At 40.1% G+C, this 26,523-nt stretch overlaps 1 protein-coding gene across 1 annotated transcript in view; it reads right to left on the bottom strand.

Moving 5' to 3' along the window:
* Positions 1-4,485: 4,485 nt before the first annotated feature.
* The window catches only part of ANPEP (alanyl aminopeptidase, membrane), a 30,804-nt gene continuing 8,766 nt past the window's right edge, over positions 4,486-26,523 (bottom strand). Inside the window, exons 2-21 of the mRNA XM_074234086.1 lie at positions 23,944-24,784; positions 21,402-21,544; positions 20,852-20,979; positions 20,081-20,207; positions 19,811-19,965; positions 19,322-19,435; positions 17,964-18,107; positions 17,080-17,145; positions 16,522-16,587; positions 14,828-15,003; positions 14,222-14,298; positions 13,435-13,568; positions 12,799-12,854; positions 12,177-12,324; positions 10,909-11,000; positions 9,465-9,575; positions 8,942-9,109; positions 6,758-6,898; positions 6,095-6,176; positions 4,486-5,567 (exon numbers count right to left, since the gene is read on the bottom strand). Coding sequence (XP_074090187.1) covers positions 5,415-5,567; positions 6,095-6,176; positions 6,758-6,898; positions 8,942-9,109; positions 9,465-9,575; positions 10,909-11,000; positions 12,177-12,324; positions 12,799-12,854; positions 13,435-13,568; positions 14,222-14,298; positions 14,828-15,003; positions 16,522-16,587; positions 17,080-17,145; positions 17,964-18,107; positions 19,322-19,435; positions 19,811-19,965; positions 20,081-20,207; positions 20,852-20,979; positions 21,402-21,544; positions 23,944-24,536 — 2,874 coding nt within the window. The 5' untranslated portion in view covers positions 24,537-24,784 and the 3' untranslated portion in view covers positions 4,486-5,414. The remainder of the gene's footprint in view (positions 5,568-6,094; positions 6,177-6,757; positions 6,899-8,941; positions 9,110-9,464; positions 9,576-10,908; positions 11,001-12,176; positions 12,325-12,798; positions 12,855-13,434; positions 13,569-14,221; positions 14,299-14,827; positions 15,004-16,521; positions 16,588-17,079; positions 17,146-17,963; positions 18,108-19,321; positions 19,436-19,810; positions 19,966-20,080; positions 20,208-20,851; positions 20,980-21,401; positions 21,545-23,943; positions 24,785-26,523) is intronic.

Below are 26,523 nucleotides of genomic sequence, written 5' to 3'. Positions count from 1 at the left end.
TTGGAGGTTGGATTTGAAGTTTAGTCTTTCCTGGCTATAGGAAAGTAATAATAGTCTGTCCTTCCTATGAAGACTGCCCTTTGGAAAAAGAGAAAATTATGTATTCTTGTAGGCATAAGAGATTGTGGTCAATAGTCCAGGCATTAGCCATAGGAGCTTATTCTGGAAAGGCTCCAATGAAGAGGTTAAATTTTTACAGTGACAGAAACCATCTAATCCAATCCTTTTCTGAACAAAAATTCCCTTTATACCACATCCAGCAAGTGCTCTGTCACATCCTTGAAAACCTTCCGTGAAAACAAACTTGCTCTGCCATTCCATTTTTTTTATAGCTATCATTATGAATTTTTCTATTGTCAGCCCTAAATCTGATTTCTCTGGGGCCAAGCAGAAAAAAAAAAAAAAAAAAAAACTACTCCTGTTCTCAATTAGGACTCTCAAGGTGGAAATCAAAATTCCAGTTTGATATATTTGCACCCTCACAACAGGAGGGTGACTATTTTAATGTACATGTAGAATCACATAAGCAATCTTCAGACTCTTTCCATGTGCTCTCCTGACTCTAGACCCAGTTACTTGATTGTTCATGGTACTTAATTATTTAATTTCTAATTATTTTTTGCTTTACTGAGAGTTTAATTACTGGCCTGGAAGTAAGAAGAGACCTGAATTCTAATCTCTGATTCTACCACTAACACAGAAAACTTTGAAAGCGGGGATTTATTTTTGTCTTTCTTTGCATCCCCAATGTTTAACTCAATATGTGGCATGTCATAGGAATTTAATAAATGATAGCCAACTTGTTTTCTATAAGAGAGTTTGAAGATTACCAAGGCCCCAACTCTTTTTACAGAGGGAGAAAATGAAGCCCTAAAACTTTTTTTAATTTCAAATTTTTTTCTGATCACACATAAAGCTAGATTTCAAAATTCATTTTTTGAATTCCACATTTTTCTGTTTCCCTCCCTCCTTTCACTCTCCCCTCCCCACAGCAGCAAATAATCTGATACAGGTTATACATATACAATCGTGCTTAAAATATTTCCATTTTTAGTCATTTTATGAAGGAAGAATCAGAACAAAAGGGAAAAAGCCATAAGAAAGGAAAAAACAAAACAAATTTTAAAAAATGGAAATAATATGCTTTGCTCTACATTCAGACTCCATAGTTTTTTACTCTGGATACAGATGGCATTTTCCATCACATGTCTTTTAGAATTATCTTTACTCATTGAACTGCTGAGGGTCTAACATAGTTGTTTATCACTCAGTGTTGTAGTTAATGTGTGTAATCTTCTCCTGATTCTGCTCACTTCACTAAGCATCAGTTTATTTAAGTCTTTCTAGCTTTTTCTGAAATTCACTCCCCAGAGAATCTTACATGACCCATCTCATGGGATTGTTATGAAGAAAATCCTTTGTCAATCAAAAAGACCTATATAAAAGGGGGTTGTGTTTGACACTCGACTCTCTTACAACCTTCAATACAAAAAGTCAATCCTATCAGCTTCCCCTATCAGTGTGACCTTGGGCAAGTCACTGAATTTCTCTGTGCCTTAATTTCTTCATCTGTAAAACAAAATGACTTGATGATTTCAAAAGTCATGTTCAATTCTAAATCTGTGAATCTATGATTGTTGAAATCCAGGTCACAGGACAAGTTCTTCAAAACTCTCTAATTTCTTCCCATTCCCAACAGTTTGACAATTCAATTGGCTGTTCACTTAACGTCTCTGAGACACATATTCTCTGTAAGAGGTGAAAGATAATCATGGAAGCTGATATCCAAACCCATGATTCATCTTCATTCAAGGGCACTGACCAAACACTTATTTTCCTGACTTGGAACAAGGAATCAACAGTGGATTCCTTATTTTCCAGGAACTTGAAGATAATGATCTAGCTAATACTTCCGGTACTCTCTCTATTTTCCATTACTTTGCCAAGACACTCTCTTCCCAAGAGTTCTCAATACACCCAATTCTTCTAAGAAGATTGGAATACTTTGTTTTTAATCTGTTCTTCCTTTCATTAGTCATTTTAGCTTGAGCAAGTCATTTCTCTGTGTCTCAAATTCCTTCTACTATGTAATGAGCAGGTTGGCTAGATTGTCCCTTACTATCTTTTCCTATTCTAAAATTCCAGTTGTCCTGCTTCAAAACTCTCCCTGGCTGCTTATATTGAAGTCCTAAGAACCTCTGAAGCTAAACATTCTCCAGCCAAATATTTAGAATGTAGATAAAGAAATTCTCATCCTTACAAAATGATATCAGGGGCTTTGGATGCAATGCTAAAGGTATTAGGGGAAGATAAAGAAATCCTCATCCTTAAAAAATACCAGGGAAATTGGATACACACTCAGGTCTTTGGCTTCTCAGGTTCCCCTAGTCAAATTCTAATCCAACTACCCGAGTTGATGATTTGAAGGCAGCTAGACATAGCCCTTCCCCCCCCCCAAACAAAGCTGAGACTGGAAGACTACTGACTCTAGTACCTGGGTAAGTGCTGGGAAAGACTAAGCGAGAGCCACAAGCCATTGGGGGTTGGCGCCAGGTAAACTGCCTGCCCAGGAAGGAAATAGGGCTAGATTTAATCAGGAAGAGATTCAGGGCTTTTTAATATGGGGGTGAGACACCACAGTTGGCTTGGCTTTGAACCCCTATTTTCAGTGCTAACACCCTGCCTCCTCCTGGACACCTGCCCTGTCCACAGGTTCCCCCCACCCCACCTCCCCAAGTTGCTCAAGGTTACTTTGATGTGCGGATGGATGCTGGGGAAGGTCCGGCTTCCAGGTTTCAGGCTGAGCTCTTCTCTTTCTCCACAAGTGTCTCCCCAGTGACAGAGCCACAAATCTGGATTAGGAGGCAAGATGGAGGGAGGGATCAGGAGTCTCACTCAGATCCTAGTCTCTGCTCTTTATATGATTTCTTTACCTCTACAGTAAAGGGTTTGGATTAAATGAACTCCAAAGTACCTCTCTGCTCTCATGTTCTGTATATATCTGATAATCCAATTTAGTCCAGTAATCACTTATACACACATACACACACACACACACACACTCCTAATAACCATCAGTCTAGTGATTCCACAGATCCATACATACATGCACACACAATACCACTCCTCCACACACACCACTGTTAATGATATGTAAAGATAGTTTTCAACATACAATCATGTTTAACATATTTCTATATTAGAATGATTTACATTCAAAAGTTTTATATAAGGCAACAGTGGCATCTAGGCTCTCAAGCTGGCCCCGCAGCCAAGGAGACCTGGGTTCAAGTCCTCTTTCTGATGTACACAGATATGATCATTATGATCCTAGGGAGGCTGCTCAGACTCTTGGCAGAGCCTCCTGGTCCCAGAGATGTACCCCTCCACTAGCAAAGGATTTTCTTCCATTCAGGACTTGGCAACTCATTAGACCAATGAAACACAAGCTCTATTTTTCCTACTGTTACAATGCAGAGTCCCTTAGACCACACAGATAAGGTCAGATTCTTGTACATATTAGCTATTTACTATGGACATACCAATCAGTGCCCCAAATATTCTAAATAAGATTATAAGGACATTCAGTGAGGGTGGAGGAAAGAGTGGTGGAATTGGGTTTGAATCCTCTTAGTCACTAGCTATATGACCTTAGCTAGGTTACCTCCCAACTCTGGGCCTATTTCTTCATCTGTAAAATTAGAGAATAGGATTAGATTGATATTTAAGATCCCTTAATGACTCTAAATGTAGGAAATGGCAGGCAAACTGCCTATCCAAATTTGTGCATGGAGTCCCTGCAATGGGAACTACAAATGAAATCGTTCCTAATTTCCTTTTCCACCAAGAATGGTTAAAGTGCTTTCACATCTGATCCACTTTGATCTTCAAATGCCTATTTTACAAATGAAGAGCTGATAAAATAACCTGACCAAGGTTAAGCATTCTTCACAGCCTCTCCCTCATGACAGAGGGCATTTTGCCAGCTTTATATTGGTCACCTGTCTTTCTCTTTGAAACCTATAAGCCAACCATGAAAAGATGTTGCCTAATCCAGCTTTGTTGCAGTCAATGTCTGGTGGGTTACCCATATAGTTTTGTCTCTGGTTAGGATTTATTCAAATTAAATATCTGAAATGCCAGTATTGAATCTTCTTATTCACTTCATCCCATTTCATCAATGGGAAGCCTTGGCCCTAAATCCCAAAGGTATCCTAAAGGGACAAGTCCAAACACAAATGAGTCTCTTAGGGCAGAGGATTCAGCCATTATTTTCCTTCAGCTCCTTAGACCCCCCCCCAATTCCTCAGCTTTTTGTTGATATGACTACCATATCCCAGCCTTCTCCAGTTCTCAAAAAAGGACTTTCATTTACCTGGAAGAGAAAGAATGAAGCTCTGAAAGGGGGTACTTTTATTATTATCCCATCAAATTCAGTATATAATAAAAAACTGCTTCATTCATGTTTCATATACAATCCTGTTTTTATTTGAATATTGCTATTTAAAAAATAATTCAATAATTCAATTCATCATTTAACAAATTTTCTGAGCATGGCTAAATCCTGAGGAGCACAAAGAGGACACATGGTCTCTGCCCCCAATAAGTATGAGAGATCACTGACAGTTGTGTCCTTTCTCTCCCTCTTCCCCCAATTTCCCAGAATCACCATCCACAAACATCCCCACTTCAATCCTTCCTATGGCAATAGATTTAGGAGTTGACTGAACATTGCAGATGGATTTAAGAGTCTAGTAAACATTACTAGAGGATAGACACCATACCCACCCCCACCCACATTCACATTAACAAGGGGACTTTCTGCATAGCCTTCCTACAATGCAGATTCTCTGGCATCTGAACTCCAAATCCAAACTCCAAGACATGGAGGAATGAGATACAGGAAAAATTGAAGGGGTGTCCTTGTACTATCTCCCTCTTTTCCTCCCCCATTGCCAGAATGTCAGTACAATTATCTTTAGTCTTTTACTATATAAAAAAAAAACAAACCAGAAAATTCATCTAGAAATCATTTATTTACATTTTCCCTTGGAAAAAAAAATGTGCAGATACTTTTCCCCATTGATTTCTCAGATGTTTGTGCTTTTCAAGGTGAAGGAGAGGGAGAAGGGATGGCAGCAAGAGAACTACTACCTGAGTAGTTCAACCCATAGGACATAGGCTTCCCTGATATTATCCCTGAAACAATGTCTCCCTGCCTGGTAAGATGAATCTATGATGCCACCTAGGCTTTTTTTCAGATTGTCAATGCCAAGTTTTCAGATTGTTGAGTCCAGGAAGATTTCTTTTTAGAATGATCTCCCTTACCCTTCTGGTTGGGCTTACTACAAGAGACACCTCAGCATTGATCAAACAGGGGAATATCTTCACAATAATCTTCACAAACTGGAAGTCTATTGACTGTGCTTTTCAAACCATGCTAGCACAGTGTCCTTGTTCTCATTCACCCATCTAATATTGGCCTTGGTCTTCTCCAGAGCCTGATCCAGGGCCCGGGTTCCCGAACCAAAGCCAACATCCATGTTTTCATTTTTGAACTGTTCAAGCTGCAGAAGAAAGAGAAGATTAATCACATCTTTCCTTTTGCCTTAGCCATATTTCATTTACAAACTATATGGACCAACCAACTCCCTCAGTTTTCATGGAACAAGGAAGCTAAGACCTAAAAAGGATAAATGACTTGCCCAAGGTCATACAGTGACAGACAGGGTTTCAACCCAGATTCCTTGTCCAGCATCATTTTCCATTGTATCACATGGTCCTAGTCCAACAGATAAGAAAACTAATGGCCTGGGAGAAGTAACCTGGCCAATGCCAATCAGGTAGACTTGGGTTTCCAAATTTGGTGTTATTCCAATTACACCACAATGGCCCAATGATCCATTGAAAAAAATAAGGATCGATCTTATTACTGAGGCAATCAGACTTTGGAAAAGATCCCTGAGGAGGGCAGGAGTCCAATGAGAGCCTGCAAGCTCTCTGCAACCATGGTGGTTCTTCTAAACTTCTTTCTCCACAGGTATGGGATGGTTATGGAACTGCCCAGACACAGATAATGAAGGAAGAACCTTACCTGATGTAGGTCATACTCTGAGGAAAACCTCTGGGTCACAGCCTGGATTACATTGGCGAAGGAGAAGGAGCCACCACCATAACTGCAGAGAAGAATGAACAGTCAGAACTGCTGCCTGCTTTCCCCTCCTTATCCACTGGGTCAAAATTTCCTCCAAATAAAATGGGGTCATAGGAAGCTCTCATCAGAAAGAGAACCAGCTTGTTGGCCTTTAAACCTGTGTAATCTGCTAATCAAAGCCACTCCTACCTGTTCTGTAAGCCCCTCATGTTCTTTGCCCACATCTTCAATAAAAGTAACTCTCTAGCTTCTTAATTTCAAGCCCCTCCACAGGAAGGAAAGGGCATCAATAATTTAGGGTTTGGATTTTAAGGTTTCTGAAAGGTAATCGGGTTAAGTGACTTGCCCAAGACCACACAGATAGGTAATTATTAAGCGTCTGAGGTCAAATTTGAACTCAGGTCCTCCTGATTCCAGGGCAGGTGCTCTATACACTGCCCCACCTAGCTGCCCCTAGGGTTTGGATTTAATCTAACTCTTTAACTCTATAATTTAGGGAAAAAAACTGAGAATCTGAGAGTAGAAATTATTTTCTCAATGTCTCATAGATAGCAAGCCCAATCCAGGAATCCCTTCCCAAAGCCCTTTTTCCAATAAACTCACTCCTCAAATAGCTTCTTCCAGTTACTTTTAACAAACTCCCAGGCCAACTTTTGCCCAAGCGCAGTGCTGCAGATATTGCTGATGGTTGATGTAGCATCCTGCTTCCGGATCAGTTCAGGATTCAAAGAGTAAGACAGGTATCTGATGGGTAGAGAAAGTCAAGACTAAGTAGGGTGGCAACTTCCCAGTTTCTATGGGTTTATAGGGTTAAAAATTAACCATAAGAACTAAGGTTGCAAGAGGGCTTTTCTCCCTCAGAAACCAAAGTATTTTCCTGTTTATTTTCTCATGTAATCTTCTATTGTCAAGACTAGTCAAACTAAGTCCTGTTTATTTTTCATATAATCTCCTTGCTATTATATTGTCAAAAGACTAACCAAACTAAGTCTTGAGTGATTCATCCCTAAATCCAATGGGACCAGACTTTTCAGCCATAGAATTCTCTAAAATTTTCTGTTAAGTCTCAGGAGTTGCCATCTGCACTGGTGATTCAAGTGTCTACACTGACAAAATTGCAGGTATTTTAAGTATTTAAGAAATATCCTCTTTACTTAATAGTATGCTGTGAGTATATTACTGCTCCTTGTACTATCTCCCTCTTTTCCTGTGTAATAGCATCCTGGAAGTGGAGGAATAGAGGGAAATGAGGTTCTAAAGTCAGCTATATTAGGTGAATATAGATCTCCTACAAATCCTTTAAATAGCAGATTAATAGCACAATCTAGGGTGTCTTAAGAGTTTAGTGCAGTTCTCTACTACAGCATAAAATTGCACAAAGATTTTTGGGAAACTGTATATCAAAATAATTATAGCTGCTAAGGGGCTAACCTAACCACTGATGGATTGTGAAATTGCTTTCTCATTCTTTTTCTTCTTTGATACAAGTGATAGGGAAGGGGGAGGAATATCTTCAGAAATAATGGTGACAGAAAAAAAGGATATCAATAAACTTTTTAAAAGATAAATGGTATCAAAGAACAGATGGATCTGTAGAGGTTGCTACAGAAAGTGCTTAATGGAAATTTTAATTTTTATTCTATCCAGCTAAGTTATTTAAAAGAACAGAGTGGGGGAATTAGAATTTCTATTTAAAGATAACAAAAACACAGACAAAGACTTTGTCAGGAGGAAGAATATTTTTTGAGGGCAAATAATCTTGGAAGAGCTTCACATATAAGAGTGATATTTGAGGAGATGCACATACAAATGAAATGCTCCTTTCTTTGGTTTCAAGGTGAGGTAAGGAAATCAAAAGGAAACAAGCAGAGGACTTCAACCTGAACAAGATTATTGGTTCATAAGGCTAATCAAGCTCAGATCACTTAATAACTTTACCAGCCTAAGCAAAATGTATAGGTTGATTGTGATGTTCAGAATCAGTCTGGGAGACAAAATCCTCAATACTATGAGAAATGATATGTGGAGGTGCTCCTATATATCCTACTTAGACCAGGGGTGGGACTTCCAGCCAAGATGGCAGAGAGAAGACTGGACTATGTTAAGTGCTCCACTTTCCCCTCAACAACATGAAAGAAACCTCTTAACAGAAATTTGAATGACAAAACCCAGAACGAGGAGCTAGGAGAAGAGCACCTACCAAGACTAGGGGTAGTCTGTACAAGGCCTGAGAAATCATTTGTTCTGATGCTGTCAAGGCAACTGTAGGTAGGACTCATCATTTCTAAGCTGATAATTTTGTATGGTCCTCAAATGTTATAATACCCAAATGACATTGGCAGAAAAAAAAAATTTTCCCACCCCTTCTTTAGGCAGACACTAACTGAATAGTGACCTTCCACTACTATGTAAATTGTTATTTCTCACTATTTTATTTAAGATCAAGTGGACTTGGGGAAAAGTTGGAAGCTTATATGATACCTCTCCATTGTAGTTGCTTTTACATATTCAGTTGCATTTTATTTGTCATTTTTGATTCTTGAAATTCAATTATTGATTAAAGTTGTTTATAGCTTAGGCCATGACGGCATTTAAAAAAAATTCTCCATGCTTACTAAGTGCTATTTGGGATAGGCTAGGGACTTCAGGACTCCAAAGGATTCTGCATTGTTTCAGAGTTCATAAAATTCTCTTCCATCCCCAGGGATGGCCACTTGTTTATCCTGTGCTCTAAATTTCAACAGCTTTCCACTCCGTGGATTTCACACATAAGCACACACCACCCACCTCTGCAAGATCCACACTTCTTTGCTGCAGGCTAGTCCTGAACGAAGCTTATCAGCCTCTGTAACCAGGGTAGCCTTCCGGAACTGCTCCCAGGCAAAATCCCACTCGGTTTCTCCACCTCTGGCAATGGCATTGCAGTAAATGGTAGATCTCAGATTGGGATGGATCCTAGAACAATAAAATAGCAAGAGAAGCTGACAAATGATGAGATTTAGCAAAGGAAAGAAGTGTGTGTGTGGGGTTCAAGCCCTTAAATTCTTAGGGATAATGCCACCTCTGAGATACTAGAAACAGACATGGAGTCAGATATGTAGTTCAGCCCTAACTTTGACTCTTCAAAGCTATTTGACCTGTCCATCAGTTTCCTCATCTGCAAAATTAAGGGATTAGACAAATTGGATGATCTAAGACTCTAGATGCGGCCCCAGGATAGATATCTTCTCTCTCCTCCTCCCCTTTAGCAGCTCTGGCTACTATTTAGCATGAAGCAATAACATCTTTCTCATATGCTAACAATACTTACGGATTGTTTGAGGGGTTTTTCATCCACTGGTTGAAGAGACTTGAGGCCAGTTCCCCACATTCAGTAAGATCATTAGAGCAGGCTGTGCTAATAGCATTGATCTCATTGTATCTGTTTAAGGAAGACCAGGCAATCAGGTAGAGGTAAACAAATGGGGAGTTGAGAGATGAGGAGAGTCCCTCTCTTATGAACAGGAAGGACCTTATTTCAGAGCAACACTTCCCACCTTTACAAAGGAGTACCAATTGTATTAAAAAAAAAAAAAAGAAAACTCTGGATCAAGACATTCCATTCTTTGAACAGACAGAACTCTACAAATAAATTAGCACAGGGTAACTCAGCAGCCCCACACACCCACCCCCAATCTCAGTGGTAACTCAATGACTTTTACTCTTGCTCATAAGACTCTTCCTTCCATGATAATGGCTCTGAAAGTTGGAAAAGACCATACTATTTACCAGATTTTTTTTTTACCTTTATATCTTTAGTGCTGAGTGCAGTGCTTGGGAGCACACTGTAGGTACTGCTAGTTGACTGACTTTTATATTCATATCCTTATTGCTGAGCAGTGTGACAGCATATTAAGTGCTGCTAGTTAACTGGCTTTTGGATCTGTATCCTTAGTGCTGAGCACAGTGCCTGGTAGCACATAGGTGTTGCTAGTGGACTGGCTTTTTGAAGACACTCCCACCATTGTAGGACAAGGACTTCATCTGTAATTCAGTCCTAAAGCTGGGCTTAACTCACAGAAACTCATGCCTGATGGCTTTAAATTGACTCAGAAAGCTACAAATTAACTATTATCTAAATTCCATTTTAATCTGATTCAGGCTTCACTTGGACTGTATGCATGTTTAGCATCTTTTGAGCATTAATAAGTTAATTATTGGGGCAGCTAGGTGGTGCAATGGATAGAGCACTGGCCCTTGAGTCAGGAGGATCTGAGTTCAAATTTGACCTCAGACACTTAATAAAATAATTACCTATCTGTGTGACCTTGGGTAAATCACTTAACCCCATTGCCTTGCAAAAATTTTTTAAAGACAAGATTAGGGGAAAAATTGTAAAATTCAAAATAAAATCTTTCAAAAAAAAGAAGAGAAAAAAAGGGAAAAAAGAAGTTAATCATCTTATCCAGAATCCCAACATCCTATAAGTATGCATCAGTCCTCCAGTCACTGACATTTTGCCTTTTATCTAGTATATTATATGTTTATCAATTGGATCCAGTAGGGGGATCTGTTTGAAAGGATGAAGACAATTTTTCAGCACCCAGGTTTTTGGGATCTCTATCTCTCTGACCCAACTCCAACAGTCATTGGCAACAAAAGACACTTTCCCAGAAAGTGACTGAGAACAAAGATTAAGGGCTCTGTAATGAATCCCCTCATTTGTGACTCCTTCCTGCACCCCCTTGGCCCACATTCCCCATGTGCATACTCACTGTTCCATCAATGTGAGGGGACGATGCTGCCAATCCTGGGTGAGTTGCTTGAAATAGTTAAATAATGGAGTAACCTGTTTCTTCAAATATCTCTATTGGAAAGAACAAAAATTTTTGTAGTACTCTTTCCAACATTCACTTTTCTGATTCTAAGCAGCATGATGCAAAAAACAAGCACCCAGAAGATGTCTAGACCTTGTGTCAACCTCTGTTTTTGGACAACCTAGACTCTTCTTTTCCAAGACTCTCAGACCTAGAGCTATTAATAGGGAGGTCAACTGGGGTTTTGCTTTTGAGCACCAAAATGTAGAGGATGCTAAGAGCTTTTACATTCCTTCATTACCGAGCTTTTAGTACCTAATTAGTTTTGCTTTATTTTGTCTGGACTTTAAGGAGTTCCCAGTATGGAAACTCCATCCCAACCATGCAGATCAAAGATCAGCACCATCATCTTTAATTTTTAGCTTTAAAGAGATATTTAAGGGCATTGATACATTCATTAATGCTAAAGTGGAAGTTAGTATGTACTAGATGTTCCAAACCCCAAGGCTGGTGTTAACTCCACATTTCCTCTCACTAGATAAGAATTACTAATTAAAATAACTTTGTTCCCCTTCTAACCTATAAGGCATCACCTCTCCCCAGCAGTGGCCTTACATTGATCCAGGATTTCCCTCTGTCCCCTTATCCCAGTTTCAATTGAATTTGTTTTTATTTAAGAATACCTTAGGAGGGGGTAGCTTTGTGGAGCATTGGCCCTGGAGTCAGGGAGACCTGAGCTCAAATTTAGCCTCAAACACTGTGTGACCTTGGACAAGTCAATCCCATTGCCTCACAAAAACAAAAAAATACCCCTCATGACTTCAATATATTTGTGAATCTTTGTATCTCCCAGATACAAATCTGTTAGTTTCTCTCTGCTCAGTCCCAAAGATCATAGTGATCCACAGATAATTGATGTTTGTCCTTCATTCTCAAAGAAGACCATGTCATCAGGGAGGTGATGCCATGACAAGCCATGAATTGGATTTGAGTGAGGGGGATTGTGCTAAATCCCCAGTCTCACTTTCTCAGATGGGATGACTTTTCTAGGAATATTTCTGATTTAAAAGGGAATGAAAGCCCTATTGAGGGAATGCTTCAGGTAATGTGGAGTGGGACTCTTACGGATTTGTCCTTCACAAACCATACCATAAGGCAGACATTCTGCTAAATAAATAGTCCAGCAATGATCCATCATGATGTAGTCTCAAGCTAGCTCTTCTTACCTTCATGGGACCATTTACTTCTGATCCATCAAACATGAGCCTGAAGTAACTAAGACTGCTGAGGGCAGCCTGCCAGGGCAGGTATTCCTTTTCTTTTTCCAAAAAGAGTGTGTTTTCCAGAGCCAGTGTTGTTGGGACATGTTTTGCCCTAAGCATAAACACAGGAGCTTAGGACTTCCAGTCCTAAGTGAAAAGTTCTCCTCCCTCCCCACCCTAGCTATGCTTTCAAGGTTTTCTTTATTCTCCCTTTCCTAACTCACCACTATATAGAGGGATTTGAGATTTAGAAAGCCTTTACTTTCCCCCATAATAATCCTGTCAGAAAGACAAGGCAAATAGTATCTCCATTTTACAAATGAAGAATTAGAGCATTAAATAGGTTAAATATCTTGCCCATTGTCACTCAGAAAATGTCAGAGCTGGGATCCAAAATTGAGTCTGACACTTGATTAGTCTTCTTCCTGTTCCAGAAATGGCCAGGCCAAGGAGTTTACCCCATAATCTGTTGGTGGGAAAGCCAAGACTAGAATTTAAGCTTTTTGGTCTCCTAATCAAAGCCTCTGTCTCTCTAACCCTGCTTCTTAGTCTAAGTTTAGATGGCCCCAATGGAAGGCATGCTCACCTGGCTAGGTTAAAACTATCATGGATGATCTGAGCCCTGTTGATGACTGGAATGAACTGAAAGAGAGGGAAATAAAATATCAGGTTTATGTGAACATAAATACCAAGAAAGTTTAGAATATGAAAGATCCTCTCAACATTCATACTTCCCATAAATTACTAAATTTTATAGGCAGGATTCTGAGATCTCTCAGAAACATAAATCCATGGCCAATATGACCAGAAAGGAAAATGTAATGCATTTTTGGTGGAGTTGTGAACTGATCCAGCCTTTCTGGAGAGCAATTTGGAATTATGTCCAAAGTTCAATTTAAAAAAATGTGCATTCTCTTTGATCCAGCAATACCACTACTGGATCTATATCCTGAAGAGATCATGAAAAGGGGTAAATCTCACATATGAAAATATTTATAGCAGCTCTATTTGAAGAGGCAAAGATTTGGAAACTGAGGGAATATCCAACAATTGGATAATGTCTGAACAAGTTATGGTGCATGAATACTATGGAATATTATTGTTCTATGAGAAACTAACCATTGAATGTAATTGGAAAACAAGTAAAATATATTTTTAAAAGAAATATAAATTCATTGATTTCTCAGAGTAGAGGTAGGAGCCAAGGGTTTCATACACTTACAGTAAGATTACTTTGTAATTGTTGCTGAAGTTGCTGCCAATTTTTTTCATCATAATTCACCAGATAATAACCAGTAACATTGATGTTCAAGAGGATCCAATTATCACCTGTCACTTTAAGCTGGTCAAAAGCGGCTGCAGAGAAAGATATGTGTAAGGAAATGCAAGGAGAGACTGGCAGGAGAATTTCACTTTATAAAATCCAGTTCATCTTCAGTTTACCCTGCCACCCCAACTCACCCATACATATATAACAATCTGCTCACATGTTCAACCAGAACTAGTAGGTTCTTAAGGGTGATGAGGATCTTAAGATGAAGCATCTCCAATAACATACTCCTCATAGATGGGTAGGGAGATAGTAAAGAGAACCAAAGTTCTGACTATGCAGATTAGCATAGACCATTGTCCTCTAACTCTAGCCATGTGGCTTTATTTAAACTTGGATTTCTATTTTTTTTCCCCTGTAAAATTTAATACTCCTACTATCTCCCTTAGAGGTCTGAGGTAAAGACAATATGAAATAATGGATGAGAGCACTTTTGAACCATGCAATTTTCCATAGATTTTAGGAATTACCATCTCAATCTAAATTCTGCCTATAAATAACTGGGGGAAAATGGACCTCTAAAATCCACGGAATCGGGATGTTTTTCATTCAAGAAATTGGAGGAATTGTAGTGAAGGCCCTTGCTGGGCTAGGACATAAAGACCCAATGGGGAGCCTGAGAGCAAAGATGGTGGAATTATCCTCCCCACCCACCCACCCAGGAGCAAAGCAAGGATACCTGACTCAGTTTCAAGCCATACAGAATCAGTTTGTCCTCCTTTTCTAAGTGAAGAGACAGGCACTATCCATTTGTAACTGTAAAGAGAAAGACAAGACAGTTCCTCTTTGTGTTGTTCCTAGTACTCATTGCCTTATCCCTTATCTGAGAAAGACATAGTTCCTCCTTGTGTTCTTCCTAGCACTCATTGCCTCATCCCTTATCTCAGATAAGGAGGGAGTAGCTTCAGTACAGGAAATTAGCACCAAAGCTTCACCAATTTTCAATGTAGCCTCACCCCGGAGGTCCCACCGTGGAGCTTCTGGAGGTGGGTTTGTGGGCTTGAAGGGAGATGGCCCTTCTGGACTGTGGGTAACCCTTCTCCCCAGGGCAATGGCAAGGGACAATATGGACAAGAGTTTCCAGAGGCACTTTCCTATAGCTTCAATAGATATTGGGGGTAGATAGATTACAGTAAATTCACTTCCTGGGAGGTTCCATTGCTTGGGATCATTTAAACCCAACCCAGAGAAAATTCCATGGAATTTTTCAGACAGGGACTAAGATTGGTGAGGTTTTTCCCACTTCTGTCCTTCCAATTCCATCCTAGATTCATTCCTTACTCACTTGAATGCAGAGGGACGAGAAACAGTGGAGTTGGGATCTAACAAGAAGTGTTTCTGGGAGAGAACACCAGTAGTCGTGTCCAGTTTTAGCACAGGGAAGCCCATCTGGAGGATCCATCGATCCATGATGTCTTGTACAGTTTTAGGCAATGTCACCTTATTCTGTTTGTTCACAGCCTATGAGAATGAAAAGTGATGGAAAAGTCCTTTTAAATCTGAGACAAAGTGATCCTGGAGAAGTCCATTGTGACCCAGTATTGGTTGAGATCATCTCTGGGCAGATCTTTACTAAGCTGAATAGAGAAGGGAAGCCAGAGTCTAGAAGGAAAGTTAGAACTGAAGCAACCTCTAGTATATCTATAAAAGCTCTGCTTGTTCATTAGAAAATATAATTTTGAGGCTATTTCATGTCCTCTGAAGGCAAAGTACACTAGAATATTAATGGATTAAATAAATTGAGAAGACTGAGTTCCCTAGAGCAAGGGTAAGAATCTTTCTTCTGACACAGGTCATATTTATAACATTCATCTAAGTTATATTTGGTCCAACATTTAATTAATTCACCCCTAAACAGCTACTAGGATTTAATGAATTTCTCATTCCCACCTGTGGTTGCTTTGCCAAGGTCAGACCAATATTGCCTGAGGCCTAGAGGTTCTCCACCCCTGCCCTAGTGACATATAAGTAGCATAGCATAGTGGAAAAGCATCTGGAGTCAGAAGAAAACTAAACATTTAGTGTTTATGTCAGTGTCAAGTCACTTATCCTTTCTGAGACTCAATTTTCTCATCTGAAAAATGAAGGGACCAAATAAGATGAGCTCTAAGGTACCTCCCAATTCCTAATAAAGCCTTTCCTGATGCTAGCATCCTTTCCTTTATTAATTTTCTCCAATTAATCCTGCATATAATCATTAAACATCACTTTAGAATGTGAGCTCTTTGAGACCAGGGTTTATCTTCTGTCCCCAGTGCTTAGCCCTATCCTTAAGAAATATTTACTAATTAACTGGCTAAATAATATGATTTGATGATCCTAAGTGATAAAAGTGTGGGCTTATGGAAATCTGCTGATCAGAGCTATTTTCACTCCCTCTCACTCCCTCCCTCATGGACCCTATTCCTCTCTCCCACTAAACATCCTGAATACAGTTTATAGTGACAAATTGAAACATCTATGGGTCTTTTACTTCCTTCAAGAATCACATTCTTTAATATCATCTAGAGGCAACCAATATGAGTATGCCTGGCTCTCCTTTCCTGGAGGATCAATCAATGCCTCTTCTTCTACAAAGTGCTATCTGTTCCCATATTCATAGATACATGCATGTAGAATAAGTGGACTCCTACATACTGGGGATCTGTAACTTAGTAAAGATTTTACTGCCTGAAGGGAAGTCAGGGAGACAGCATGGAGACATAACAATCTAGCCTTTGGGATAGGTTTTTGAAAAAAATTTGTCCAATGGATATACCACATATACAGGACACCAGAGTCTTAGAGTTGGTCCTGCTAATGACTAGCCAGAGGACCCTTGTGACTATAAGACACATCATCTTTTTTGGATATCATTGTTCTCACTTTTTAAACAAAATTATCTCTTAAGGTTTTTTACAGTTCACTCAGTAATAGAAAAAACAGTGTCTCTACTTAAGGATAGAAACTTTCTCACAAGGACATAGACTGTGTACTCACGTCTTGGAGGTGATACCATAGATCTTGGTAGACTGTATTATTGTAAGAAAAGTTTTGTAGGTAGGACTGTGGAGAGATAATCAATCAGTGAGAATGGCAAGAATCTCAAACCAAATTACAGAATTACAGATTAGGATTTTTAGCATTTTTACAAAATTTTGAGTTCCAGATTTTTCTACTTACTACCTGTATCACACCTTAGGTTAGTCTCCCTAGATTTAATCCTTAAAAATTGTACAAACATAAACTGAGAGATTTTAGACTTAGATTACCTGTTCCATTCCTTCTAACTCTAGATTTGATCCCATGAAGTCTTTCAACTTGAAATTAAAAATTTCCTATCACCAAGATTCCTGCAAATCCCAAAATTCCCCAATCTATCCCAAATTGTTCTGTTGGCCAAGACATCTGTGATTGAAGGCCTCAGGACAGTGAAGCCTGAGAGAATAACAGGAATTAGAACCAGGGTTCCTGCAGGAAGGTCAAATTAGAACCTGATACAATCTTTTATTTTCACCCTTCCCGCCTGCCAAGACAGGGTAGTAGTTAAGTACTCACTGACAAGCCTGTTTTGAAGAGGTCTTCTGTAAGAAAACTGGACAACATCCGAAGAACTGAGGCTCCCTGAGGAAGATGAAAGATGGACTGAGTTCAAATCTAGCCTTGCACACTTAATGAAGTACCTAGCTGTGTGGCCTTGGGCAAGCCACTTAACCACATTGCTTTACAAAAAAAAAGGGAGAGGAAAGTTTCAAGACTTAGGGAAGTAGGGGCAGCTGGGTGGCACAGTGAATAGAACACTGGCCGGAGTCAGGAGTTCAAATGCAGCCTCAGACACTTAATATTGCCTAGCTGCATGGCCTTGGACAAACCACTTAATCCCATTGCCTTTAAGTAAATAAAATTTTTAAAGAAAGACTTAGGAAAGTAAATGGACAGGTAATTTGGCAGCCTGGTATAGGAATCCAGTTAAATGCTCTCCAACATTAAGGAATGCCTAAGGAAAGGGCAAGATAGACACAACAGCACACACCTAGGGCTAATTGAGCCCTTTGGGACTGCTCAGAGTTGTGTTGAGAGGATCCTTTCTGAGAGGCAGCATGACCTCTCAGATCCTTTGTTTCCTGATCTATAACCTATAATTGATCATGGAATTGCAGTGGGTCTGAGCTCGAAATCTAACTCTAAAATGTATTAGTAGTGTGACCTTAGTCAAGTCACTTGACAACTTAGTAAGTCTAGCCTTCAGTTTTCCTCTCATCTGTAAAGTAAGATCTAATAAAGTACTCCATCTTATAATCCCGTGAGGCACAGATTCCAAGAAATACCATTGAGTAACTGGATGAAGGCTCTACATAGGCATGATGATGTCAAAACAACTCCATCTCCACCTGCTAAGTAGATTAGGCTGGTGTTATGGACTTCTAGCCAGGAGGTCTTACCTTGCTGTAGGTGATAGAATCAAAGAGCTCACTAATCTGGGCTGGGGTTTGGACTTCTCCCTCAGGAGAGGACAGCGGATGGGAAGAGGTCAGAGCATCAACAGCCATCACTCGGTATAACTCACTTTGCACTATGAGGTCTTTCTGCAAAGCCAGAATGAGCCCCCCAAATACATTAGATTTCTCTATCTGCTCTCCCCCACCTCAGTCCCACAACCTTCATAAATTCATTGACGGGTTCTGGATCTGTCAAATGTTTCCTAAAGCACAAGTCTGACCAAGTGATGCCTTAGCTTTAGAAGCTTGAGTCTACTACTTCTAAGGTAAAAATGCTAACCCTCTGGCATTTAAAAACCTTCACAATCTATTAAAATAATAGGAATTATTATTACACTATAATAATATACTAAACATTAATAATACATGAGCCACCCTTTTTTGTTAAGCCAATTCCTGAAAAGGTATGACAGAGTGATGAAATTGCTCTTAGCTTTCAAGATTCATTTGACTGGGGCAGGACCCCACTTCAAATGGGAGATATAATTTCTAGAATCTAGACAGACTAGGGTGCTCTTTGCCTTGGGGAAGAATAATTCACTGAATAATCTCCTCCTTTAGAGTTTAGACTGACCAAGCTTGTGAAGGAGAAAATTTGCCAAAAAGATCAGAATGGAGATGACTTTTCCTTGCCCAGATGGTAGAGGTGGTTGAGTCTCATATCAAGACAAGTTCTCAGCAAGAGAAACTGAAGACTTTTAAGCCCACCTCCTCATTAAATATTCACTAATTAGGGTTGATTTTTACTTGTCAGGGGAATTGCAAGTTGTTATAACCCATTCTCATGGTCTACCTCCCTATCTTTTTACTGTGTATTTACTTTATATATACAGCTCTCCCACAGCACAGTGGAAGATGTGGATTTTTGCCCTTGTCTTAGTAGCAAAGAAGTCTGGATTTTTTTTCTTTTATGGAGTATTCCAGTCCCTTGCTATGTAAAATATGACATATATTTTCTGTGTCATCTGCTGGCCTTCACATGTCCATTTGCAGCTCCCCCAAAATTCCCATTTAATTTCTAATGCCAAACTATGGAAACCAGATGAAAAAAGTTGCAATATGGAGGAGATATTCTCTACTTCCCATCCAGTAGAACATAAGCTCCTTGAAGATAGAAAGAAAACAAAAACTAACTACCCACACCCTACCCTCCTAGTGCTTAACACAAATTAGGTGATCTATTTGCTTGTTGAACAGAATTCTTGGGGTAGAAGATTCAGTGACCTTTTGGCTTTGACCCCTAGAAGGGGACAGAGCAAACCCACATTATAGGAGCAACTCAACATACAAAGACCACTCACCAAGTTCCAGGTAGGTTCAGCATAGTCAGCCCCTAAGTACTCCACATAGGAAGCAAAGCCTTCGTTCAGCCACAGGTCATTCCACCATTTCACAGTGACCAGGTTGCCAAACCACTTAAAGAATAAAAGATATTTAGGGATCTAGGATGTCTATCCTCTGGACCCTTTCATCAGCTTGATTAGGAGTCAATTCAAATCCTGGCTCTGCTACTTACTAACTGAATGACCTTGAGCAAATCACATTTCCTCTAGATTCCTCAACTTTCTCATGCATAAAATGAGGGTACTAGAGTAAATTATTTTAAAGGTTCTTTCTAGTTCTAAGTTCTCTGCACCTACAATCATGGCTGTCTTCCCTAGTGACCCAACTAGACATGAATTCATTCATATACATATCTAATAAAGGAAAAGTCAATCAAGTCAAACAAAGATTAAGTCTCCCTCCCATTCTCTGAAAAGGTAAAAAGAAGTGATATATAGGATCATTACCTGATGGGCAAGCTCATGGGCAATCACAGTAACCACCCGTTCCTGGTTACTAATGGATGAAGAGAAAGGATCATACAGCAAGGAATTCTCCCGGTAGGTCACCAGGCCCCAGTTCTCCATGGCCCCTGCATTAAAGTCTGGCAGGCCTATCTGATCTGAAGAAAGAAGCACTCTGAACAAAGCTGTCCCCCTTTCACCTGATATCCTCATCCAAAGAATGACTCAGGTCCCAGGAAGGTATTCACTGACACAAAACCCAGTCCTACTCACCAGATTTGGGCAATGGATAGGCTGTGTTATAATGCCGTTCAAAAAACTGAAGGATGGGACCTGTGACATTCAAAGCATAATTTCCATGTCCTGCCTGGATTGCTTTGGGACGGGCCCAGATTCGGATCTGTAAAAGGAAAGATCCAACTAAAGACTGAAAAACAAAGCAACCCAGAGGACAGCCAGAAGAACCAAGTGAGTGGGATAGGGTCAGTCCTGGATTGAAGAGTGACATCCTCAGTTTTGCATCTTTAACTAAATAGACATTTATGTATATGGTTTTCAGCCAAAAGGAACCTGGGTGAAAAGTCAGGAGAGTGGGTGATGAGAGATTTAGGATACTGGGGTGTTAACAAGGACACAGAATGGCAAAGTTCTGGGTTCTTATTCTGGTGTTTTCCTTTTCTATCTCTGTTGCCTCCTAACAGCCTCCTGTTCCCTCCCAAACAGTCTTGGTTTTCAGGGTAGTGTGAGATGCACATGACTATGGGGCTAGAAATGTGTAGACTTGGGTTCTAGTCCAGATCTGCCTGTGTGACCTTTTCTCAACCTCATCTAGACTAAGAAATTTCCAGAGTTCCTTTGAAGTCTTTGTATCTATGAAGCACAAAAAGACTGTTCCATGTCTCCTCATGTTCCTTGATCTACCCAGGGATGATGGGGATAAGGTTGGACAAGATGGGAAGAGGAAAGGAGGGAGGGCAGAGGAGGCATTCTGAACATGGGAGAAGGGCTTGATAAAGAAAATTGCCCTGTCCTCAAATTTAATACCTGAACTTTTGGTTCTATTTTCTCTACTTCTTCAAACTGGCAGACGATGTAAGCCAAGAGATAAGTTGACATCTTCGGAGTGGTTATGAAATGAGTGATGTTCCAGCCCTCACTTTCTTTTTCAGTAGCTGGACAAAAATCAAAAGAGAGTAAAATAGCAGCTTCTCTTTGTTTCTGCACCTACCAGTTCCCTACTGCCTCCAGAAGACCTCAACCATTTTTGTGGATTATCAAGGTCCAGAGAGAATGGAGCTTTGCCCTGCTTAACTCTGTCCTTGTGTCTCCCACTGTTGTGATTCCCCTCACTCCTACACCTGTCCTCCCAAATTCTTGGGGGCCCCATTGCCTACCTCTTTTGGCAAAACTGTACCTACAATCAGACTGCCTTCTGGAACCAACTAATCCCCAGTTCCACCTCATCCCTGCCCTTTCAACACAGTATTTGTGTTTCAAATGGAAGGTGTTAGTTGTCCCCACTTGGTCTGTCTCCAAGTCCTGGAGAAGAAAATTGAATGGAAGAGGAGTACAAGTCCCATCTTGGTGTACTTACTTTTGGGGGGCATGTTGGAGAGGGCTACATGGTCAGAGGGGTGGACCAGTATGATGTCAAAGGTGGCCTTCATGGCTGGCTCATCGAAGCATGGGAAGGATTTGCGGGCATCAGCTGCTTGCATCTGGGTCGTGGCCAACACCCTGAGTATAGATGAGAGTAATTGATTCTCTGTGGTGACAGGCACACCCAAAAATAAAGGATTGCCTTGGCCAGAGATTCATCACCAAGTGGAAAGTCTACTGAGAATGAACTACACTTAAGCTATTCATTAAATAAACATTTAAGACAGATACTCCACTCTATTGCCCAGTCCTTTCTATAAGGGAGAACTGGCCAGAGCTTGTACTGCTCTGGTATAGGGTTCGAGAATTCATGGTACCTCTGAACCACAGTGAGGCAAAGTACACAAAAGTATCCCAGCAACAATCATGTTTAAGGTTTTCAAAGCATATTCTTAACAACCCTATGAGCTGAATAATAGTAACTTTTATAGGTCATATGACTCCAAGGGAACTTCAGAGATCATCTAGTACAAAACCCAAAGGCCATAGTGACTTGCCCAATGTTACACAAGTAATAAGTACCAGTCATCATTTGAATCTAGCTCCTCTGACTCCACTCTTTCCATTGAACCATTCCACATCTTCTTAAGCTTTTTTAACAGATGGACAAGTCACTTAATCCTGTTTGTCTGTTTCTTTATCTATAAAATGAGCTGGAGAATGAACTCACAAAGCATTTCAGTATCTTTGCCAAGAAAACCCAGATAGGGTCATGAACGGCATACCTGAAACAACTGAACAACTATAGAACTGTGCCTGAGAAAACTAGAGGTAGCTCAGTGGATAGAGTCCTGAATTTGGTATCAGAACAGGCTTTTAAGCCTACCTTGGACACTTTCATAACTGTGTGACCCTAGGCAAGTCATTGAATCTTTCTCAGTCTCAGTTTTCTTATCTGTAAAATGGGGATACCCCATAGGGTTGCTGTGAGGATCAAATGAGATAACACATGAAGCATTTTGCAAGTCTTAAAGGGTTATATAAATTCTCGCTATTATTGCTATTATCAAAATGTAGTTTTGTTGAGCTTACATTTACTTTTATTCAATTACAGAAAACCAATGTCTGTACAATGGTCTGCCCTTCATATTTCACTAAACATGAAAGAACAATAGTAGCAATATCACAAAACTATTTTCTCAACTCCCATCTATTAGAAATGTTATTTTTTAAAATACCCCCTATGGGGGTGGCTAGGTGGCACAGTGGATAAGAGCACTGGCCCTGGAGTCAGGAGTACCTGAGATCAAATCCACCTCAGACACAATAATCAACTAGCTGCATGGCCATGGGCAAGCCACTTAACCCATTTGCCTTGCAAAAACCTAAAAAAAATACCCTCTATGGATCACAGCAACCACAAAGAGGCCTCTTGCTATCTCAAACAACTGGCAGTAAAAGAACAAAGAAAAAGATTTTGAGGTTCTGCAAAATGGTACTTTGTTCATGTACAACCCAACTCAGAGATATAGATTAAAACTGGGTCAGGTTGGGTGTTTCCATCTTCCTTTCTATTGCTTAAGGCCACAGGATCTGGGAAAACTGAATCAGGGCAGATGCACTGTTTTAGATTCTCCATATGGTGGACATAGATGATGCTTAAGTTATCAGACCAGTTCTTGGGCTTAGAATCCTTGGGTCAGTCTTTGAACTAAGCCAGATTCTCTGTAGTTCCTTTAAGGATATTACAGGATTGATTCTGATCCTGATTCTCCCCAAGGTTATCATGGCCTAGATAGAACAGACATCCAGAGCCTAACTTGGTTAGAACATTTTTTGTAGGGGGTAGGCTACCTAAGCCAGATCCAAGGCTGATTCCAAGAATATAGTAGGATATGAGAAGTATGGGACTAAGATGGCAAACAAATTCATTTCAATCATACCTACCCTTCCCATTTGGTTAGGGCTATGCTTCCAGTCAAGGCTGTGTGGCCTTGGGGGAACTACTGAACATCTAGCAGCCCAGGCAACTCTTAAGACTTTAATTGCAGAACTGAACCTGATTCGCAATGGTAGAAGTTTCCTCATTTGGTAGTTCCCCACATGGACTGTTTGAATCCACCGCTACTTCAACAGTTTTCAAAACCCTTTCTTCACAATAATGTGAGGTAGGACAGGCAAATATGATTATCTTCATTTTGCAGATAAGAAAAATGGATCCTCAGAGAAATTAAGGGACTTGACCATAGTTAAATAGTTAAGGAAATGGTCTTCTGTCTCCCAGTTCATTTCCCAGCACCACAATGCTTAACTTGTCACATTCAAATCACAGTGGGAAACAACATAGGGTTCTTTTTAGCTCTTCTCTAGGGGACCTCTTCCTACCATGACTAAATATTAAAGGATGGGATGTTCTTACTTATATACCCCATCCCTAGTTAACTTCTACTCCATTGCTGTAAACTATGGCTATTATTAGGTTTTTGCTCTTCAGAACCCCAGAATCATAATTCTCCAAACTGGGCCCCAGTTCTTACTTTTTCACGCCATCTTCCTCATACTCGCTGCGGTAAAAGCCAGCCAGGTCATCAGCCAATTCTCCAACGAAGACACTCTCCATCTCATAGAGACCGTTAACTTCCAGTTTACTATTCAGATGTACAACCAGATACTGGGTTTGGGTCACCAATTCAGTCTTATAAATTCCAGGTGCTTGGATGCCATTTACTCCCTTCAGTTTCACATGGTGGTCATTGAACTTTGTATAGTTGAGTTTGTTACTATGGATGATAATGACATCGGTTGCCTCTTTACAAAGGAATCGAACAGTGCTCTCACCCTCAAAGATATATTGGCTCTGGACATTTTTGTCCAGAAAGGGCTTTAGCTTCACAGTGTAATGTTCAGGAATCAGCGAACTTGGCAGCCGGTATCTGTTCCAGGGCTTGCTTTGATCCAGAGTTGTAGCTGTGACGGCTGTGGTAGGAATTTGACTGGTGGGTTTCACTGAATTCTTATCCTTTTCCTGTGAGTATACCACTGACAAGGCAATAATGGTGCACACAGCCGTTACAGCAAAGAGGATCCCCACAATGCCCAGCGTCTTGGAGATGAAGAAGCCTTTGCCCATGGTGGCAGTGTGAGGGGAGAAGGGGTGGAGGTAAAGAGGGATCTGGGGAAGTTCTCAGAGGAGAGGGCTGTAGCACTTGTCCTGGGCCTTTATGTAGCAGGCTAAGGGGAGGATGAATGGCATTAAGAGGTAAAAATTAACTAGGGCCAAGACAGGCGAAGGTCACGTTCAATGGTTGAGGTCCACACTTTCTCTAGGGCTCCAGAGAAGAGATAAAGGCAAAGGGATTGGTCAGCAACACACAGGCCCTGCCAGGAATAAACAGGGTATCAGGTTACATTCTGCAAAAAGCACCCCAATGGGTGAGTTTAGAAGCACAGCAAGAAGAATGTCACCAAGGGGCCTAGAGCCTGTCTTTAAATGACCTCCAGGAGGAGATGGCTTCCAATTATGGCAAAAGAAATCTAATTTAGAGACAAGGAAGAAATGTCTGGCAGCAAGAAAGAGTTTAAAAAAGGATGAGGGAGTTAAGGGAGAAAGGAACTGACGTCATCTACTTCTATCACTAGCACCTTTACAAATGGGGAAACTGAGGCCCAGAGATTGTCACTTTGCCAAGGTTACCCTGAGTAGAGCTGAAGTTTAAACCTAACCTCTCTTTTTTTTTGCAAGGCAAATGGAGTTAAGTGGCTTGCCCAAGGCCACACAGGTAATTATTAAGTGTCTGAGGTCATATTCCAACTCAGGTACTCCTGACTCCAGGGCCCAGCCTCTATCCACTGCACCACCTAGCAGCCCCAAACCTAACTTCTCCACTTGAATCTGGTCATTTAGATTTCTGCCACTAGGAAAGGTTACCTTAGAAAGAAAAAATGTCAATCCTTTCTCAAGTCAAAATATAGCAGAAAGAGAATTTTCCATTATATCATTCTTCTTGGTTCTGCTCCTTAAAACCTATGTGATAAACTACTGTCTCCATGAGTCTCACTTTCTTCACTTGTAAAATGAAGGGTTTAGAAGACCTCTAAGGTGCTCTCCAGCTCTTGATCCTATACCCAATGACCTAATTTTAGTGGAGATTCTGCAATTTTCTTTGGTATAAATTTCCATGCAAAACCTAAGCTCAGAAAGTTCTTATTTTCTAAACTAAATGCTTTCTGGAGACTTATTTTAGTTGGGAGGGGGGCAGCAGCAATGAATCATTTTCTCATCTTCCTGGCCACCCAAAAAATGACCATTGTTTTTTTTTAGCCTTCCATTCCCTTGGAAAGATGAAGCCAAGAAGAAACCAGCACCAAGAGAACATTGTACACATTTAACAACCACATTGTGAGTTGATCAACTTTGATGGATGCAGCTCCTCTCAGCAGTTCAGAGTTAGGACAAACCTAGGAGACTTACTATGGACAATGCCATCCACATCCAGAGGGAGAAAAACAGCCCAAAATACACCCCACAGAATCTGAATGTATACTATGTTCACTTTTTAAAATTCTCTTGTTTTTCCTTCCTATCCCATGATTTTTCTAATTCCCCATACAGAAAATGACTAATCAGTAAATAATTTAAACATAAATGTATATGTACAATGTATACTAGAATGTTTGTCCCGAGTGGAAGGAAATTATATTACTTATAAATATTTATATATGCATGTGGATGAATGTTGGAAGTTTTTCATAACATAATTGGAAAAATGAATTATCAATTGGGGAAAAAAGAATTAAACTTCTATATAGAAAAAAAAGGGCAGCTAGGTGGCGCAGTGAATAGAGCACCAGCCTTGGAGTAAGGAGACCTGAATTCAAATGTGACCTCAGACCTAGCTTTGTGACCTTGGGCAAGTCATTTAATCACTTAATCTCATTATCTGGCAAAAAGGATGATGAAGCCAATTCTTCTGGGGCATTTAATTATTTTTCTTTGCTGGCCTTCTATTCTTCTCTAACCTTTCTAAATTTCCATTGACTTGAGGATTATTTTTTAAAAAAATTCAGATTTTGCATTATGTTTTAAAGCTTACAAGGTGCAAGCATTGGAAAGGTTT

This window comes from Macrotis lagotis, chromosome 4 (genome assembly GCF_037893015.1).
Source record: "Macrotis lagotis isolate mMagLag1 chromosome 4, bilby.v1.9.chrom.fasta, whole genome shotgun sequence".
Lineage (NCBI taxonomy): Eukaryota > Metazoa > Chordata > Mammalia > Peramelemorphia > Peramelidae > Macrotis > Macrotis lagotis.
Note: the sequence above shows the minus strand (reverse complement) of the source record. Positions and strands in the feature narration are given on the sequence as shown.